Genomic DNA, 18,054 nt, shown 5'->3' with positions numbered 1-18,054 from the left:
CTGTTCCAGTATCTGAGGAACTACAGCCAGCCGGGCTTTCCAGCTCACTACTGCCATCTCTGGTAGTTCAATATATTGTTTAATAAAAGAACTAGTGTGTGTCTGTCTCCAAACTCTGAGCCTGACCGGTGGTCCCTCTCGGGATCTTCCCCCCCCCACCCCCCCACCCCGGGGGCGTGGTCATCTGCCATTGGCCCAAGGATCCACCCACAACTATCCCTAACTATAACAGATTGCTACTCCATGCAGACTGTTAATTCCGAATGATAACAGATTACTAATTCCTGTCTGATTGCTCCTCCCATCAGATAGTGGTTTGATAACAGATTGCTAACTCCCTAGCAGACTCTCAACAAAGGGATTTCTGAGAGATGTTATGGATTGTAGAGCTGAGCAGTTGTTGTGGACTACATAGGCCATATGGTCTTTTTCTGTCGTCACATATCTGTTTCTAACATACAGTGCACTTTTACTGTCTGAATACTCTACAGGTCTTAAAACATGCTAGGAGATGCTTTTCATGACTGAGAATTTGTTTGCTCTTGTGGTTTAACTAGGCCACCTTTGAAGGGAATATTTATTATGGAACAAAAAAGCCACAACTAAACTGAAGGTAACAGCTTATTTGGACCAAACTTAACCAACAAAATGGTTGTAAATATTTTTTTTTAAGTTATGGAAAGCGGTCTTTGGTCATTATCTTGGACATGAGCACTCCATTGTCTTTTTTTTTTTTTTTGTTCTCTGTATGGGTGTATTTAACAAAGACATTTTGTTTTCTTTGTGTCTGGCATCAATTTCAGGAGGAAGATTGTGAAAAAGCTTACTTCAAAATGGACAATGTGCTCATAGATGACCGACGGATTCATGTGGATTTTAGCCAGTCTGTCGCTAAAGTGAAATGGAAAGGAAAAGGTGGTTATTATATGTTTGCTTTGGATTCTGTTTCATTGTGTACTGCTGTTAAAGGCTTTAAATCCATGTAAGTTGCTTTCTCTTTATAACCGCCAGGAGCCAACAAATTTGTGTTGTGCTGAGTATTTATAGTTATATATGAGTTGCATACTTCAATTTCTTAGAACAAAGAGTCATTATAATGGGATATAATAGTGGCAGTATGGAATCTTTGATGGAATAGAAAATGTTCTGATGTTTTATTAGCGGTCACTTTAAGAGAGTTTTTAAAATTTTATTTTCTAACTAGTGATGAAAGCACAAAAACAGTAGTGGTGTATACAGTAGGTACAATTACAACATCAAAAATAAATTAAGATAATAGAAAAGCAAGTGTTCTGTGCTAACATATTTACAAGAGCTTGCACCCTTTGCAGTGCACTGCCTAGAAGCACTTAAGGAGCTCCTCATTAAGTAAGATCATAAGAAGTTGCCTTACTGTGTCAGACCGAGGGTCCATCAAGCCCAGCATCCTGTTTCCAACAGTGGCCAATCCAGATTACAAGTACCTGGCAAGTACCCAAACATTGACCACATCACATGCTACTAATGCCAGTAAGAGCAGTGACTATTCCCTAAGTCAACTTGATTAATAGCAGTTAATGGACATCTCCAAGAACTTATCCAAACCTTTTTTAAATCCAGCTACACTAACTGCACTAACCACATCCTCTGGCAACAAATTCCAGAGCTTAATTGTGCATTGAGTGTGAAAGAATTTTCTCCAATTTGTTTTAAATATTCTGCTTGTTAACTTCATAGCATGCCCTCTAGTCCTTGTATTATCTGAAAGAGTAAATGGCTGATTCACCATTACCTGTTCTAGTCTAACTCATGATTTTATAGACCTCTGTCATATCCCCCCTCAGTCGTCTCTTCTCCAAGCTGAACAACCCTAACCTCTTTAGCCTTTCCATCCCTTTTATCATTTTGGTCGCCCAAAGTGAGGAAAAAGAGGAGCAAGTGAACCACATTGGACCACTGACCAATAGAGCCATCCCTGGGCAGGGAGCCCTAGGAGCAACCTTTTTGGGACCCTGTGCTGAGGAGGTGGAATCTAGCAGGAAAGGAGCCCCCCCCCCCTGCCTGTTTGTGCACATCAGCTCCCCCCTTCTGCTCTTTCAGTTCCAACCCCAACACTGTAGCTCCCTCTCTGTCCCCTCTGGTACCCAGCCCAGTGGACTTCAATATCCCCTTCCTGGCTCTCTCTGCTATCATGTGGCTTTGACAGCTAAAACAAAAAAAAAAAAGGCAAACAAAAAACCCCACATAGCATATTTAAATCTTAGCCTAAAAACTACCTCACTGGGAGGAAATTCTAGATTTTATTTATTCAGAAAAAGCTAGCGTAACCAAAAATCTAAAAATTTAAAGAGAGTAAGAAAAGACTTCAGTACACCACGGAGCCAAAGGCTCTCAATAAGGTGTCACAAATCACTAGTCTAAAAAACCTCCTTCCCTTCTTTGTATTCCTTACATATATTTTTTAAACTTTATTCTTTAATGCAAATACACCAAAATTGCACCAAAAAGAGCAGATTAAATTTCCCAACCACATTAATTCTAAATCTCCATACATATAGTCCAAACATGATGTTAAATTCTGGGATGGTTAAAACTTGCAGATAGATAATTCATCAGGTAGGTATTTCAAAGCCTGCTCAAACAGATTGAAACAAAATTATCAGCAATCCAAAATATACTCAAATGGGTTTAGATGACATTATCAGCACTCTAGAAAACAGTCTCAGATGTAGCTCATCAAAAACAGCGAGCAACTTGTAGACGAAACATTGTCAACATCAGATTTTTTTTTTTAATGGAAAGTTGTAGAAAATTCATGAAAGTAAGTACCAGTTGACTATTTTAAACATCACATATGTTGAGACCATAAGTTGCTGTAATTTGCCTTCATCAGGGAGAATAACGCCACATAGTATAAGGCTGTTCTTGCTCCATATGAAAAGTATGTAAGCATTTTGCCACTATTGAACTTTGTTGTTCCTGAACATACCCAGATCAGTCTAGACCAGTGGGTTATGCACTCCCACCAGCAGATGGAGTCAGAGAGCAAAGCTTCGAGGCACTGGTATCCCAAGAGTGCCACCTGCAGTTCATCAGTATTTCTCTGACTCCAGCAGATGGTGGTCGTGTATACCTGCAGCTCTGCGTGAGATGGATTTTTCTTGCTCCCGGAGGTGCTAGATTCAGTGTCTGGGCCATCCCTCAGGTAGAGCTGGGCAAACCCCTGGCAGTGCTAGCCCATGTGGTTCCGGGTCCCTTGATAGCCAGGGGACTGGCTCCCTCAGCGACTCGAAGGCTCCCCTTCAGTGTCTGTGGTACAGGGAAGTAGCCCTTTTGGGGATTTTTTTTCTATTATTCTTAGCTTAGGCTTTATTTTTTTTCTGTTACTAGAAGTTAAAGTTCCCTGTTCACCGCGGCTCTCTGGGTAAATCAGTCTGACCGGTGGCTTCTTGGGTGGAGTGTCAGTTGTTGTCACCTGAGGAGATTTGTAGAACCGCAATCTGGTCTTCCCTGCATACCTTCACAAGGCATTATCGTCTGGATGTTAGGGATCCGGACCAAGCACTTTTTGGGGAGAGCTTCTTGTGAGCAGGTCTTTCGGGTTCCCACCCAGTCTAATGTGGCTTTGGTACATCCCACTGGTCTGGACTGATCTGGGTATGTACAGGAAAGGAAAATTGGTTCTTACCTGGCTATCAGGGGACCCGGAACCACATGGGCTAACACTGCCAGGGGTAACCTAACCCTCGTTCGCCTGGCTCTACCTGAGGGATGGCCCAGATACTGAACCTAGCACCTCCGGGAGCAAGAAAAATCCATCTCACACAGAGCTGCAGGTATACACAACCACCATCTACTGGAGTCAGAGAAATACTGATGAGCTGCAGGTGGCACACTTGGGATACCAGTGCCTCGAAGCTTTGCTCTCTGACTCCATCTGCTGGTGGGAGTGCATAACCCACTGGTCTGGACTGATCTGTGGTATTACAGGAACGAAAATTAGCAGGTAAGAACCAATTTTCCTACATGGAACATGAACAGCCTTATGCTATGTGGTTATTCTTCCTGACTAAGCCGAATTACAGCGAAACATTGTCAATATGGGAGACACTATTAATAATTTGAGATCATATATGGAGATTTTATTTTATGGAAAATTGAAGAAAATTCATGAAAATAAGTACAAGTTTGCTATTTTAATTGCCACCTATGTTGAGTCTATAAGTTGCGTACTGTTTTTGATGAGCTACATGTGAGACTGTTTTCTGTACTGCTAATGTCATTTAAATCCGTTTGAGTATGTTTTGGATTGCTGATAATTTTGTTTAAATCTGTTCTAGCAAGTTCTGAGCTTTCTACCTGTTGAATTGTCTGCAAAATTTAACATAATTTTTGGTCATGCCGCTGACCTGTCCTAACTTTAAGATAATCGCCACTGAATATACCCTGCTAGTTAGCCGGGTAAGGTTATCCAACTAACCAGCCAATCTAAACAGCAGCTGAAAAAGGACCTCGCTGTTTATAAAATAACATTTTAGGCTTAAGAAACAAAATAAAAAAACAAGCCTACTGTTTCAGCCAAGTTTAATGATGAATTGAGAAAATGGCCCATTGGTGGTCTTTCTCTCGTCCTCTCACTTGTTCTACCCTGACCCTGCCAGCTGAGTGGTTTGGTTTTTTTTTTTTGGATTAGCATTCATTGATTAGAAACAGAGAAGCATTAGAATATAACTGTAGATTAGAACTGCACGGCCCCTCCATTTGCCCACTTTACTTCCTGATAAAATATATTGTAATCCCCAGTTTTTTTTTTGGGGGGGGGGGGGTTCACTCATTTGAAACTAAGATCTTCTGTTCCTATCCCAGGCTTTCTTGAATTTATGATCCTGTTTATGCCTCCACTCCTTCCACTAGTGGATGTTTCATGTATCTATCACCCTCTTTGCGATAAAACATTTTTAATGTTAAGAACATGACACATTAAAATAGAGACAAGAGAGTAGATGGAAGTATTTCCTGCCATTTTTCTTTGTCCCAGTTAATTTGGTTGGAATAGTGTTTTTGTTAAAACAAACTGGCCACAGTGTTCAACACTTTAACAATGTTAACATATTGTAATAACATCGATGGGAACGGGAAAAGACCAGTTGGCCCATTCTGTCAGCTGATATTCCTGTTCATGCTACAGGATGTATCCCAGCTGCCAGCCTTATAAGCTTGATCATGTGTAGGATATGACTTCTTATCCAAGTCGGTTAGTGTTTTGCTCTTCATTACTCTACCATTCTGCTTAGATGAGCAAGATACCATTTTTAATCCAACACCCTATTCCCCTTCACCCTCCCAAAACCCCTATGTCTTACCACAAAGTTTTGTAATCTAAAACAGTTACCAAAACGGATGAGGCTGTTGGCCAAACATTCAGCCTTCTAGGTCCCCATGGACTTTGGGAACAGTACTCAGTCACCACCAATGTGCTGGCACCAACTTGACTGGTTTCTGGGGAGTTGAAACAGCCTGGTACCTATCTGGCTGCTTTGCAGTATTTCTAGACTGGGCTTCCTTTCTCTGCCCTTTTTTTTTTTGTTCTTATCACTTCTCCCTTTGTTTCTGCTCTTGCGTGACAGAGTGAATTTGCAGTTCTGCCACTGGATCTTATCTGCAGTTGTATTCTGTGACAATTGGCTCGACTAGGGCCTGATTTACTAAGCTTCTCCTCCCCCCTCAAACTCCCCCCCCCCCCCCCCCCCCCTCCATAAATACAGAACGTGAAAAAAAGTCTTAGTAAATCAGGTCCTTAGGCCACCAACTTCTACTTTCAGTGCAGTTCCACAAACCCCAGTTAATCTCTGTCTTTCACTTTCATTCCTTGCCACTAGGGATCCTCTGAATCTATGCCATGCTTTCTTGAATTCCACTACTATTTTTGACTCCATCAGGAGTAGTCCATTCCATGGCTTATAAGTATTGTATAGTAAGTTTAGTCAACCTACTCAAGGTACATCTGGATTTTGCCAGGCACAGGAAAATTCAATGCATTATGACGTCAAGAAATTTGGTGCCTAGAGCCAAACATTTATTTTTCTCAGTTAACTTGAGTGACATTCAGAAAATTCAACATAGAAATATCAATTTCTAGATTAAGCCATTTACTTTAATATAGTACCGTCTCAGCTAGTGGAAATAATTTTTGTTTAGTCCCATGCCACTGATATGAATGCTAATCTTGAGGGATACAATCTCATCCAGGCAAATTTTGGAGGAAAAGGATGGATTAGCTTTAGTAAAATTATTAAGTCATGTAAAGCATAGTAAATTATTTTGAACTTTTGGAGTTGATTTTCAAGAACATGGCTGTTTTTGTTTAGCCATGATTGCATTCAGGGCATCTCTATAGTTAGTTGACAAAATGTTTTGAAAGATCATTTAAGAATAGGTGTCTCATCAAAAAAGTTGCCTGAACAGAGTAAATGTTTTTCAGGCCAACAAAGAGGTTACTAGTCTCAGATCTGTAAATGTTATGAGATTGCCTTTAAATGTGGGAGATTGAAAAGCTGACAAAGCTTGAAGTCATGTCATAAAAACAAGGCTGTTTAAAATGATTCTGAAGAGTGGAGGCCAGGTTGTGAGAATTTGAAATAAGTGCCAAAGCAATAGCATAAAGAAGCCATGGGATCATCTAGAGTAAAGTCATACTTAACTTCATGTTGTTGCTAGAAGCTATAGTACTGCCTCATAAAAATACAGCTGAATAAATATTTATACTCCAGCAAAACAGTTTACTATTAAAGGGGATTTGACTTGATAGCTTTTTAGCACTTTTCAACCAGTGTTGAAAGCACTGTATTGGGGATTCAATCTGTCCATCCTTGGGGTGGGAGACATGATAATATACAAAAATTGATTGATTTGAGTCCAGACTTGAGAGGAAGGTGGAGCATGGACCTGTCTTTAACCCTCTTCAAAATAACCTTGATCTGATAAGAGTGAGTTCATTTTTAATAGGGTCAAACTTGAAAGTGCTAGCAAATCCATGCATAAAAGTGGTTGTCACGTCCCTTGTTTAAGGAGGATGGGACTGCTGGCCATGCTTTTCTGTTTATCTGTTTATATACCTATTATAATAAAATAAAGAACATGTAGGGGTCGATTTTAAAACATCCGCGTGCACGTCGATTCTATAACATGCACGCCAGATTTTAATTTGCAGCCAGGTGGCCTTCTCCGTGCGCAGGGGTGGAATTTTAGAAAAATATGTGCAGCGATGCAATCAGCCGATTTCCAGTTCCAATTAAGGAGCGGACTGGGAAGGAACTTCCCTATACATCTTCCTACGCTGCTGCCCCGTCCTGGCCCTTTTTTTTTTAATTTTAAATTTATCATTTTCAAAATTTACAACAGTAAAACTTATGTTGTAATAAACAGATATATCCATACATATTTCAGCTGCAATACAGTTTTTAAGAATAGTTATCTTTTATCTGTACATTTGTAAAAAATTTAGGGGGGTTGAAATTTAGCAGTTTATAGGTAAAGAAAACATTTTATTTTATAAAGCCCACAATGTTGAGACCCAGCAAACAAACTTAACCTACCACCTCAACCTGATCACTTAACCTCTTGGTTATGAGCGTCCAAGAATTAACACAGTTGTAATGGTTCAAAGAAAACATAATTGTTCAAATAATTCACCAAACATTTACAAAGGTATTTTAAGGTAAACTTGCCCCCTCTGGTTACTACCTCAGGTCTCAAAATAAGAAACTTTTTTCTTCTTTCTTGTGTGATCCTCGAAAGGTCTGGATAGATCCACATTTTTCCACAAAAAAAATTCCTTTAATCTATTTCGCATAAACATTCAAAACACTAAGTCTCGATCTGATGGAAGAGTAAAAGACACAAATAATGTTGTCCTTTTTGAAATTTCTGAATCTAATGCCATTTCCAGAGCTTGAGTTAAGTTCAAGGTAACATAAGAACATGCCATACTAGGTCAGACCAAGGGTCCATCAAGCCCAGCATCCTGTTTCCAACAGTGGCCAATCCAGGCCATAAGAACCTGGCAAGTACCCAAAAACTAAGTCTATTCTATGCTACTGTTGCTAGTAATAGCAGTGGCTGTTTTCTAAGTCAACTTAATTAATAGTAGGTAATGGACTTCTCCTCCAAGAACTTATCCAATCCTTTTTTAAACACAGCTACACTAACTGCACTAACTACATCCTCTGGCAACAAATTCCAGAGTTTAATTGTGCGTTGAGTGAAAAAGAACTTTCTCCGATTAATTTTAAATGTGCCACATGCTAACTTCATGGCATGCCCCCTAGTCTTTCTATTATCCGAAAGAGTAAATAACCGATTCACATCTACCCGTTCTAGACCTCTCATGATTTTAAACACCTCTATCATATCCCCCCTCAGCCGTCTCTTTTCCAAGCCGAAAAGTCCTAACCTCTTTAGTCTTTCCTCATAGGGGAGCTGTTCCATTCCCTTTATCATTTTGGTCTCCCTTCTCTGTACCTTCTCCATCGCAACTCTATCTTTTTTGAGATGCGGCGACCAGAATTGTACACAGTATTCAAGGGCAGTCTCACCATGGAGCAATACGGAGGCATTATGACATTTTCCGTTTTATTCACCATTCCCTTTCTAATAATTCCCAACATTCTGTTTGCTTTTTTGACTGCCGCAGCACATTGAACCGATGATTTCAATGTGTTATCCACTATGACGCCTAGATCTCTTTCTTGGGTGGTAGCTCCTAATATGGAACCTAACATTGTGTAACTATAGCATGGGTTATTTTTCCCTATATGCATCACCTTGCACTTATCCACATTAAATTTCATCTGCCATTTGGATGTTTAATTTTCCAGTCTCACAAGGTCTTCCTGAAATTTATCACAATCTGCTTGTGATTTAAGTACTCTGAACAATTTTGTATCATCTGCAGATTTGATTACCTCACTTGTATTTCTTTCCAGATCATTTATAAATATATTGAAAAGTACGGGTCCCAATACAGATCCCTGAGGCACTCTACTGCCCACTCCTTTCCACTGAGAAAATTGTCCATTTAATCCAACTCTGTTTCCTGTCTTTTAGTCAGTTTGTAATCCACTAAAGGACATTGCCACCTATCCCATGACCTTTTACTTTTTTTTAGAAGCCTCTCATGAGGAATTTTGTGAAACGCCTTCTGAAAATCCAAATATACTACATCTACCGGTTCACCTTTATCTACCTGTTTATTAACTCCTTCAAAAAAAGGTGAAGCAGATTTGTGAGGCAAGACTTGTCCTGGGTAAAGCCATGCTGACTTTGTTCCATTAAACCATGTCTTTCTATATGTTCTGTGATTTTGATATTTAGAACATTTTCCACTATTTTTCCTGGAACTGAAGTCAGGCTAACCAGTCTGTAGTTTCCCGGATCGCCCCTGGAGCCCTTTTTAAATATTGGGGTTACATTAGCCACCCTCCAGTCTTCAGGTACAATGGATGATTTTAATGATAGGTTACATATTTTTACAAATAGGTCTGAAATTTCATTTTTGAGTTCCTTCAGAACCCTGGTCTAGATGATTTACTAGTCTTCAGTTTTTCAATCAGGCCTACCACATCTTCTAGGTTCACCGTGATTTGATTCAGTCTATCTGAATCATTACCCATGAACACCTTCTCTGATATGGGTATCTCCCCAACATCCTCTTCAGTAAACACTGAAGCTAAAAAATAATTTAATCTTTCCGCGATGGCCTTATCTTCTCTAATTGCCCCTTTAACTCCTCTTGTAGGAAGATAATATTTTCTATTAAGCACTGGTAACGTCTCAGAAGATAATTTTAAAACATGCACGAGATATTTCTTGAACATATCATAAGGAGATATTATTTCCACAAACGGAAAATTAAGAACTTGAAGATTTGAATATTTACCAAGGTTCTCAATATTCTCGATTTTTCTTAATATTCACAGCCTCTACCCTTAATATTTCATGCTGCACAGGCTCCACTTTATAAATTCTTGCCTCTAATTGTTCCATTTTTGTATCTTCCAAAGTAATTTTACTCTCAATGTTCTGAAATTGCAGATTAGATTCCAAGGTAATCTTAATTAAATTTAAAATTGCTGTCTCCAAACCTTTCAAAGCACTCCACAAGGGATCTAAGGCAATTACCATTGGTTTCACCATTAGGGGGAAAACTTCCAACTGGTTCTTAGTCGTCTCATCTCCCGTTGCTGCCAGGTTCCCTATCTCCACCCCGAAATGTTCTTCTTCCTTACTAGCGACAGAATCTCCAGAAGAAAAATCTCTCACTGGCCTGAACTTTAACCGGTTTCCTGCTCCTGCTGTATCCACCCTTACGGGTTCGCTGGAAACCCCAGGCATCGGTTCAGCCTTCCCTTGTTTTTGTAGGCCCAGTACGTCCTCTGCCTCAGTCGCAATCATGGGGGGAGAGGGAGTTTTCGGTGCACCAGGACTTAGTGATATCAACAGCCAGCATAGTCAACACCCGCTCTGTGCTGACTTCTGCAGCAGCTCCTTCCACCGGCGTTGAGTTTGCTGGAACGGCGAAAAATGACTCTCTCTTTGGTTGAGTCAGTTCGGGTAAGGGAGAAGATGTTGCTTCCCTTACCGTAGCTTTCCGTTTAGTATGCGGCATAATTTAAGCAGGCAAATAAGTTTTCCAGGTAATACAGGGAACAAGTCTTTCAACTGTTCGTCTCACACGGAGGCCATCTTGCCCCCCGGCCCCGCCTTTTTACCTGGCCCAGCACTTCTGTGCGTATCGGGGGTTACACATGTGGCTGGGCCCTTTCAAAAATACGAGTGGCACCACACGTGTAACCCCCAAATTTTACACGCACAAGACTTTTAAAATTCAGGCAATAGTGAACATCCTCTTCAATGAGCAGAGTGAGTATGGTTTGCAGGAAGATAGTCTTCAGTTTCATTATCAGCTCAGAACAACACATGCTTATTCTGTTCTTTCCAAGTAAGATGAAATGAAGGAATGTTTATTTTAGGTTTTCCAGGAATTTATCTTCTCTTATTCTATGTTTCTATGTACTCTATCAAAAGATAAAGACTAGCGGATACATCTAGTCTGTTCATTTATTTATGTTTACCTCATGCCTCTGCATTGGTAGATCTTTTCTTTGTGCAATAATGCTGAATGTACTACTACTAGCATCACCTTAATTTCCTCTCAACCAAAGACCACCTGTTCTTCTTCCATGCTTTCTTGAAGTGTTAACGTTTTTCTACCATCAAAAGTCTACCCTATGCATCGACCATCTCTTGGGTAAAGAAGTACTTCCCCAGGTTATTCTTTAGTCTGCCCTCTTTGCCTCTTGTGCACTATACCAGAGGCATTTAAATGTTTCTGTCGTATCTCTTGTTGACCTCAGAGTCTTATCCCATAGGACTTTTAATACAGACTTGGAACCATTTTAGTAGCCCTTTTCTAAACTACTTCTGCTCTGTCTGTGTCCCTTAGAAATATGGCCTCCAGAACTGAATGCAAATACTCCAGATGGGGTCTCATCTGTGAGTGTACAGAGATATAATTGTTTCCTTTTTTTAATTTTAAATTTTTTTTTTTTACCTACGTACATGTAAATATTCAGAGGGCCACACACATAACCCCTATTTTTTTTTGTGTGTGGCCGGGCTTTCCGAGCGCATTTTAGAATGGGCCCAGCCACACGCGTAACCCCTGTTACACGCAGAAGTGCCTGGCCCTGAAAAAGGGGCAGGCTGGTTGGGACAAAGACTGGCTGGGACATCTGCCATTAGCTGCTATCATGGGAAAGCGTGCATTAGCAGCCGACTGGCGCGTGGAAAATACTTCTGCTCCAGAGGAGCAGCAAGTAGTAAAATAAAAAAAAAAAAATTGGGGGTAGCTAGGTAAGGGTTAGGGGTTGGGGTGGAGAGGGGGAAGAGAAGGAATGTTAGGTGGGGGGGGGGGGGTTAGGGAACTGGAAAAAAAACCAATCGCGTTGCACCGGCGTGCACATGATATAAAATCGGCGTGTCCCATGTATGCACGCCGGGAATCGCAGGCACATGGATGCGCACGCGCAGTTTTGAAAATCGACCCCTTAGTGATGCCCTCTCCTCCCTGTGCCCCCAAGCTCTTGCCACTGCCCTATCACATTGTTTTGCAACTTTGTTATTATGCAATGTGATCACCAATCTCCTTCCAGTTTGGTGTATATCCATCAATGCTTTATCCTTATGTATTATTATATTGACTGCTGCACCTCATGTGTATGACTTTACTTTTTTTGCATTAAATCTTGATTATCACAGGCTAATGCAGATTATTCTTTTACCTTGAATCAGGTGGCAAATATACCAAGGATGATTTCAAGGAGTATGAAAAAGACCTAGATAAGCATTCCAAACTTGCTCTGAAAGACAAGATGAAACCGAAGCAAGAGTATCCTTATTCAGTTGTCTCTGTTTTTAAAAATTTCTCCAGGCCATCAGGGAAACAGCTTAAAAAATATGGTCAAAATATTTGCACTAAACAGAGAGATCTATGGATTCCTATGATGAGAAAACCCTGGCAGAGTAATCAAGGGATACAATTTAGTACTTTTTCATCTAGGTAGCTACATGTGTAGTTACAATCACATTTTTCTCATAAAGCATAACTTTACTTAATTTTTTAGCCAAGGAAACATTTCCAGGAATCTGAACTAGCATAGCATTTTTTCCTGCAGACAGGGTTCTAATATGCTTTACAGATGAATACTTCAAAACCAAACATGTAGCCCACCTCGTTGGATGTTCTGGCAGCAGGTTTCTTGCATGTGTGAATGTTTCCTGAGAAGGAAGGAAGAAGTAATGTTATTTCTAACCCAGTTGCAGTTGTTACAGATTATGCAGAGGAAAATTTAGTGATGGCTAGAGCCATACAGAAAGTGAGAAAGGGGAGGCTTGAACTCACTTCCCAGAATTTCTTCTGAGTATTTGTTCATGGTTGATAGTGTTAAATAACCTGATAGTAGCTTTATGCTGTCCTGTAGACACTGTTGCACTAGAAGCTTGTCCATATTTTTTGTACAATGGTTTAGTTCTGTAGGTAAGCAGTGGCATAACTGATGATGCCATAATCTGTTGTTCCGCATTGGTTTTCATATGTTAGCTAAATAGTAATGTCTGCTATGCCATTGATTGATCCTTTATGGGGGACGGAAGACTGGTGTTTTAGTGCAGTTTTGTCATAGATTATGTGGGGTATATCCTGCTAAAATGACAACCAAGCCATGGAGAAAGAGTGATACCTCAGCAACATGGAGGTTTGTGAAAAAAATTCAATTAAGAAAAACACAATCAAAATGTCAATAAATTAGGAATAAGCATGCAATTGAGAAAACATTGACCCAGCTGTCTCCTTGGTTCTTCAACTGAGGTGTTAGGATGTGATGAAATTACAGTGGGAGATGTTACTGGCTCTGATTGCCCTTTATCAGAACTGGTTGCAGAGAGATAATCTATCTTCTCAGTGATAGCCCTCATTGCCACAGTTTTTACATATGCATTGGAGAATATGAGGAGAAGCAGGGGGGGACATAAGGAAGCTAGACATATGAAAAATGAAAATGAGGCAGAATTAGAAATGGAGTGAAAGAGGATGGGAAATGCAGGGATAGAGGAATTTAGCATGAATTTTGTGGGTTACATTTAGTTATTGATAACCAAGGAGTGTCTAATGAATCCCAATAATACACACATTACACAGGAAAACATGAACCAAGTGTTGCAAAAACAAACACTCCTGCAATTAGCAAACTTATATGAAAAGATTATCCCCACAAAATCATCAAGCCAGTGTGCCCTACATTGCATGGGCCATTCGGTCTAATAAATCATTTATCTGGGTATCAAAATCTAAAATAATTTTTTTGAAAACATTTTTCTTTAAAGCAAATAAAATGTTTAGACAACCAGTCTTAAATTGGTTTAATAAACAGAACCCAACAATGGCCAGTGTTTCGCAATGTTCTTCTTATAGAAACATATAGAAACATAGAAATGACGGCAGAAGACCAATCGGCCCATCCAGTCTGCCCAGCAAGCCTCACACTTCTTTTTTTTCTCATACTTATCTGTTTCTCTTGGCTCCTATTAACCTTTGGTTCTATTTCCCTTTCACACCCACCATTAATGCAGAGAGCAGTGATGGAGCTGCACCCAAGTGAAATATCAAGCTTGATTAGTTAGGGGTAGTAACCGCCGCAATAAGCAAGCTACACCCGTGCTTATTTGTTTTACCCAGACTATGTTATTCAGCCCTTATTGGTTGTTTTTCTTCTCCCCTGCCATTATAGCAGAGAGCTATGCTGGATAAGCGTGAACTATTAGTTTTACTTCTCCCCTGCTGTTGAAGCAGAGAGCTATGTTGGATATGTATTGAAAGTGAAGTATGCATTGAAAGCTACATTATCAACAAATATTGAATAAGCCTAATACTTGGTAGTACCTATAGCTTATGAACTCTTCGTTAATTTTACATACTTTTGCCCACCCCTGGTTTTTTTTTTTTTTAAATATGGAGATGGCAGGCCTCCATCCTTCCGCTCCGTGAATGCCTCTGTGGCTACTGTCGCTCCGTGCAGTGTTTTGCTGCCTCCCCTTTATACACTTCCTCTAGACCTGATGGATCCACAGTGTTTATCCCACGCCCCTTTTGAAGTCCTTCACAGTTTTGGACTTCACCACTTCCTCCGGAAGGGCATTCCAGGCATCCACCACTCTCTCCGTGAAGAAATATTTCCTGACATTGGTTCTTAGTCTTCCTCCCTGGAGCCTCAGCTCGTGACCTCTGGTTCTGCTGATTTTTTTCTGACGGAAAAGGTTTGTCGTCTTTGGATCGTTAAAGTTTTTCAAGTATCTGAAGGTCTGAATCATATCACCCCGTTCCTCCTTTCCTCCAGGGTGTACATATTTAGATTCTTCAATCTCTCTTCGTATGACATCCGATGAAGACCCTCCACCTTTTTGGTCACTCTTCTCTCTGTACCGCTTCCATCTTGTCTCTGTCTCTTTGTAGATACGGTCTCCAGAACTGAACACAGTACTCCAGGTGAGGCCTCACCAAGGACCTGTATAAGGGGATAATCACTTCCCTTTTCTTACTCGATATTCCTCTCTCTATGCAGCCCAGCATTCTTCTGGCTTTTGCTATCGCCTTGTCGCATTGTTTCGCAGACTTCATATCATTAGACACTATAACCCCTAGGTCCCTCTCCTGCTCCGTGCACATCAGCCTTCCCCTCCCCCAATCGAATACAGTTCATTCGGATTTCCACTCCCCATATGCATGACTTTGCACTTCTTGGCATTGAATCGCAGCTGCCATATCTTCGACCACTCTTCCAGTTTCCTTAAATCCCATCTCATTCTCTCCGCTCCTTCCGGCGTGTCCACTCTGTTGCAGATCTTAGTGTCGTCCGCAAAAAGACAAATCTTACCTTCTATCCTGTCCGCAATGTCGCTCACAAAGATATTGAACAGGACCGGTCCCAACACCGATCCTTGCGGTACACCACTTAAAACCGCTCTCTCTTCAGAGAGAGTTCCATTTACCATCACACATTGTCTTCTGTCTGTCAACCAGTTTGCAATCCAGGTCACCATCTCGGCTCTCACTCCTAAGCTTCTCGTTTTATTCACCAGTCTCCTGTGCGGAACTGTATCAAAAGCTTTGCTGAAATCTAAGTAGATGACATCGAGCGCTCTTCCTCGATCCAATTCCTTGGTTATCCAGTCAAAAAAGTCAATCAGATTTGTCTGACAGGATCTTCCCCTGGTGAATCCATGCTGCCTCTGGTCCAGCAATTCTCCGGACTGTAGATAGTGAACTATTCTCTCTTTCAACAGTGACTCCATTACTTTTCCCACCAATGAAGTGAGGCTAACCGGTCTGTAGTTACCAGCCTCCTCTCTGTTCCCACTCTTGTGAAGCGGGACCACCACCACTCTTCTCCAATCACTCTGCACCACTCCCGTTTCTAGGGATCTATTGAACAGGTCACACAGCGGACCCGCCAGCACATCTCTGAGCTCCATCAGTATCCTTGGATGAATCCCATCAGGTCCCATGGCTTTGTCCACTTTCAGCTTCTTTAGCTCTTCCCATACATTTTCTACTGTAAAAGGGTTTTCTTCTATTCCACTTCCTTCCAGTTTCTTGTTGTGTAGAGATGGTCCTTCTCCAGGGTCTTCTTTAGTGAACACAGAACTGAAGTATTCGTTTAATATTTCTGCCATTTCTTTGTCACTCTCCACGCATTGATCATTTCTATCTTTCAATTTCACTATACCACGTTGAACTTTTCTCTTTTCACTGATGTATCTGAAAAATGTTTTGTTACCTCTCTTTACCTCCTTGGCAATCATCTCTTCCGCTTGACTTTTTGCCGACTTCATTAATTTCTTCGTCTCCCTCAGTTGACTCAAATATTGTTCTTTGTGTTCCTCCTTTTGGGATCTTTTATATTTCTTGAACGCTGTTCTTTTAGCCTTAATTTTGTCAGCCACCTCCTTTGAGAACCAGATAGGTTTCATTTTTCTTTTGCTTTTCTTTACATTTCTAACATATAGAGTAGTTGCCTTGGTAATTGCTCCTTTTAGATTGGTCCACTGCTGATCCACATCTCTCTCGTTCTCCCAGCCTTTTAGTTCTTCCTCTAGGTACTTCCCCATTTCTTCAAAGTCTGTGTTTTTGAACTGTAAAACTCGGGTCTTTGTGCTTCTTTTCCATATTTTTTTTAGTGATATTAAACCATACCGTTTGATCACTGGTGCTGAGGTGGGCGCCCACCTGGACATCAGAGACATTATCTCCATTAGTGAGCACTAAGTCGAGTATAGTTCCTTCTCAAGTGGGTTCATTTACCATTTGTTTGAACAAAGTTACTTGCATGGCATCCACTATCGCTCTACTATTTTTAGATTCTGCAGATGGGATTTTCCAGTCTACATCTGGCATATTAAAGTCACCAACAATTACCATTTCTCCCTTCTTTCCTATCTTAAGGATGTCTTCAACCAGGTCTCTGTCCAGCTCTTCTTTTTGGTTTGGAGTTTTAGTTCTTCAGGAACTATTCAATGATAAACAACATAATTTGTGAAAGCAATTGGAATAAACTGTTGTCTGTAAAATCAAATGAGACATCAGCAATTAATAAGGTTTCAGAAGTAAGTTATAAAAATACTTAGCTTTAGTGAATTTGTACTATAATCTTTACAGACAAAAGGTCTCTAGGCATCTTATTTATTTATTTAACAGTTTTTTATACCGACCTTCATAGTAAATAACCATATCGGATTGGTTTACATTTAACAAGGGTATAACTGGAGTAACAATTCAAGTAAACGAAAGATAACAATGGGCAGGAATAAGTCAAAGTTACAATCAACAGGGAAAGAGAACTTGGAAGCTTGCGAACAAGCTGGAAAGAAGATAAGGCGGGAAATAAATAAAAAGTGTATAAATATAATAATATATAATAAATATAATAAATATTTATTATAAATATAATAAATATAATATAAATAAATAAAGTGTATAAATATAATAAATATAATAAATATAATAAATATATAATAAATATAAATCTTATTAGAGAAACCATGTGAGAAAACAATCCTTTTAAATGCCAGAAAATGTGATGATGTCAGTATGGAATCCTGATGTAGAACCAGCTGAAAGGGTTATTCCTGAAATAAAAAACAGGTCAATTAAACAGCATCTACATGCTGATTAATCACTCATCCCAAAAACACACTAAAATCCAGATTCAAACCATATGGTGAGACAATGTTAAGCTTGTAAATTCAGCATTGTTCTAAACACACCAAAACCAAATCAGAATCCCCTCCTCGCCAGCTTTTGTGTAGGTTGCTTTAATTCACAAATTATGAAGATTATTGAACGAATGGGCTAACTCTTTGCAGTGTGTAACCAATGGTGCATTAAGGCGATGCAACAATATGCTGGGATGGTGTTCGATCAACCTCATTTTGAGCATTCTCTTTATTTTCCCAACATAACAC

The 18,054-nt window shown here is 40.1% G+C and overlaps 1 protein-coding gene across 1 annotated transcript in view; it reads left to right on the top strand.

Moving 5' to 3' along the window:
- The window catches only part of PPIL4 (peptidylprolyl isomerase like 4), a 109,142-nt gene that overhangs the window by 73,375 nt on the left and 17,713 nt on the right, over window positions 1-18,054 (top strand). The window contains exons 10-11 of the mRNA XM_029594067.1: window positions 804-915; window positions 12,331-12,427. Of these exons, the coding sequence (XP_029449927.1) occupies window positions 804-915; window positions 12,331-12,427 (209 nt within the window). The remainder of the gene's footprint in view (window positions 1-803; window positions 916-12,330; window positions 12,428-18,054) is intronic.

The sequence above is a fragment of the Rhinatrema bivittatum genome, chromosome 3, assembly GCF_901001135.1.
Source record: "Rhinatrema bivittatum chromosome 3, aRhiBiv1.1, whole genome shotgun sequence".
Taxonomy (NCBI): domain Eukaryota; kingdom Metazoa; phylum Chordata; class Amphibia; order Gymnophiona; family Rhinatrematidae; genus Rhinatrema; species Rhinatrema bivittatum.
The sequence above is the reverse complement of the archived record's forward strand: the minus strand, read 5'-3'. Positions and strand labels throughout refer to the sequence as shown.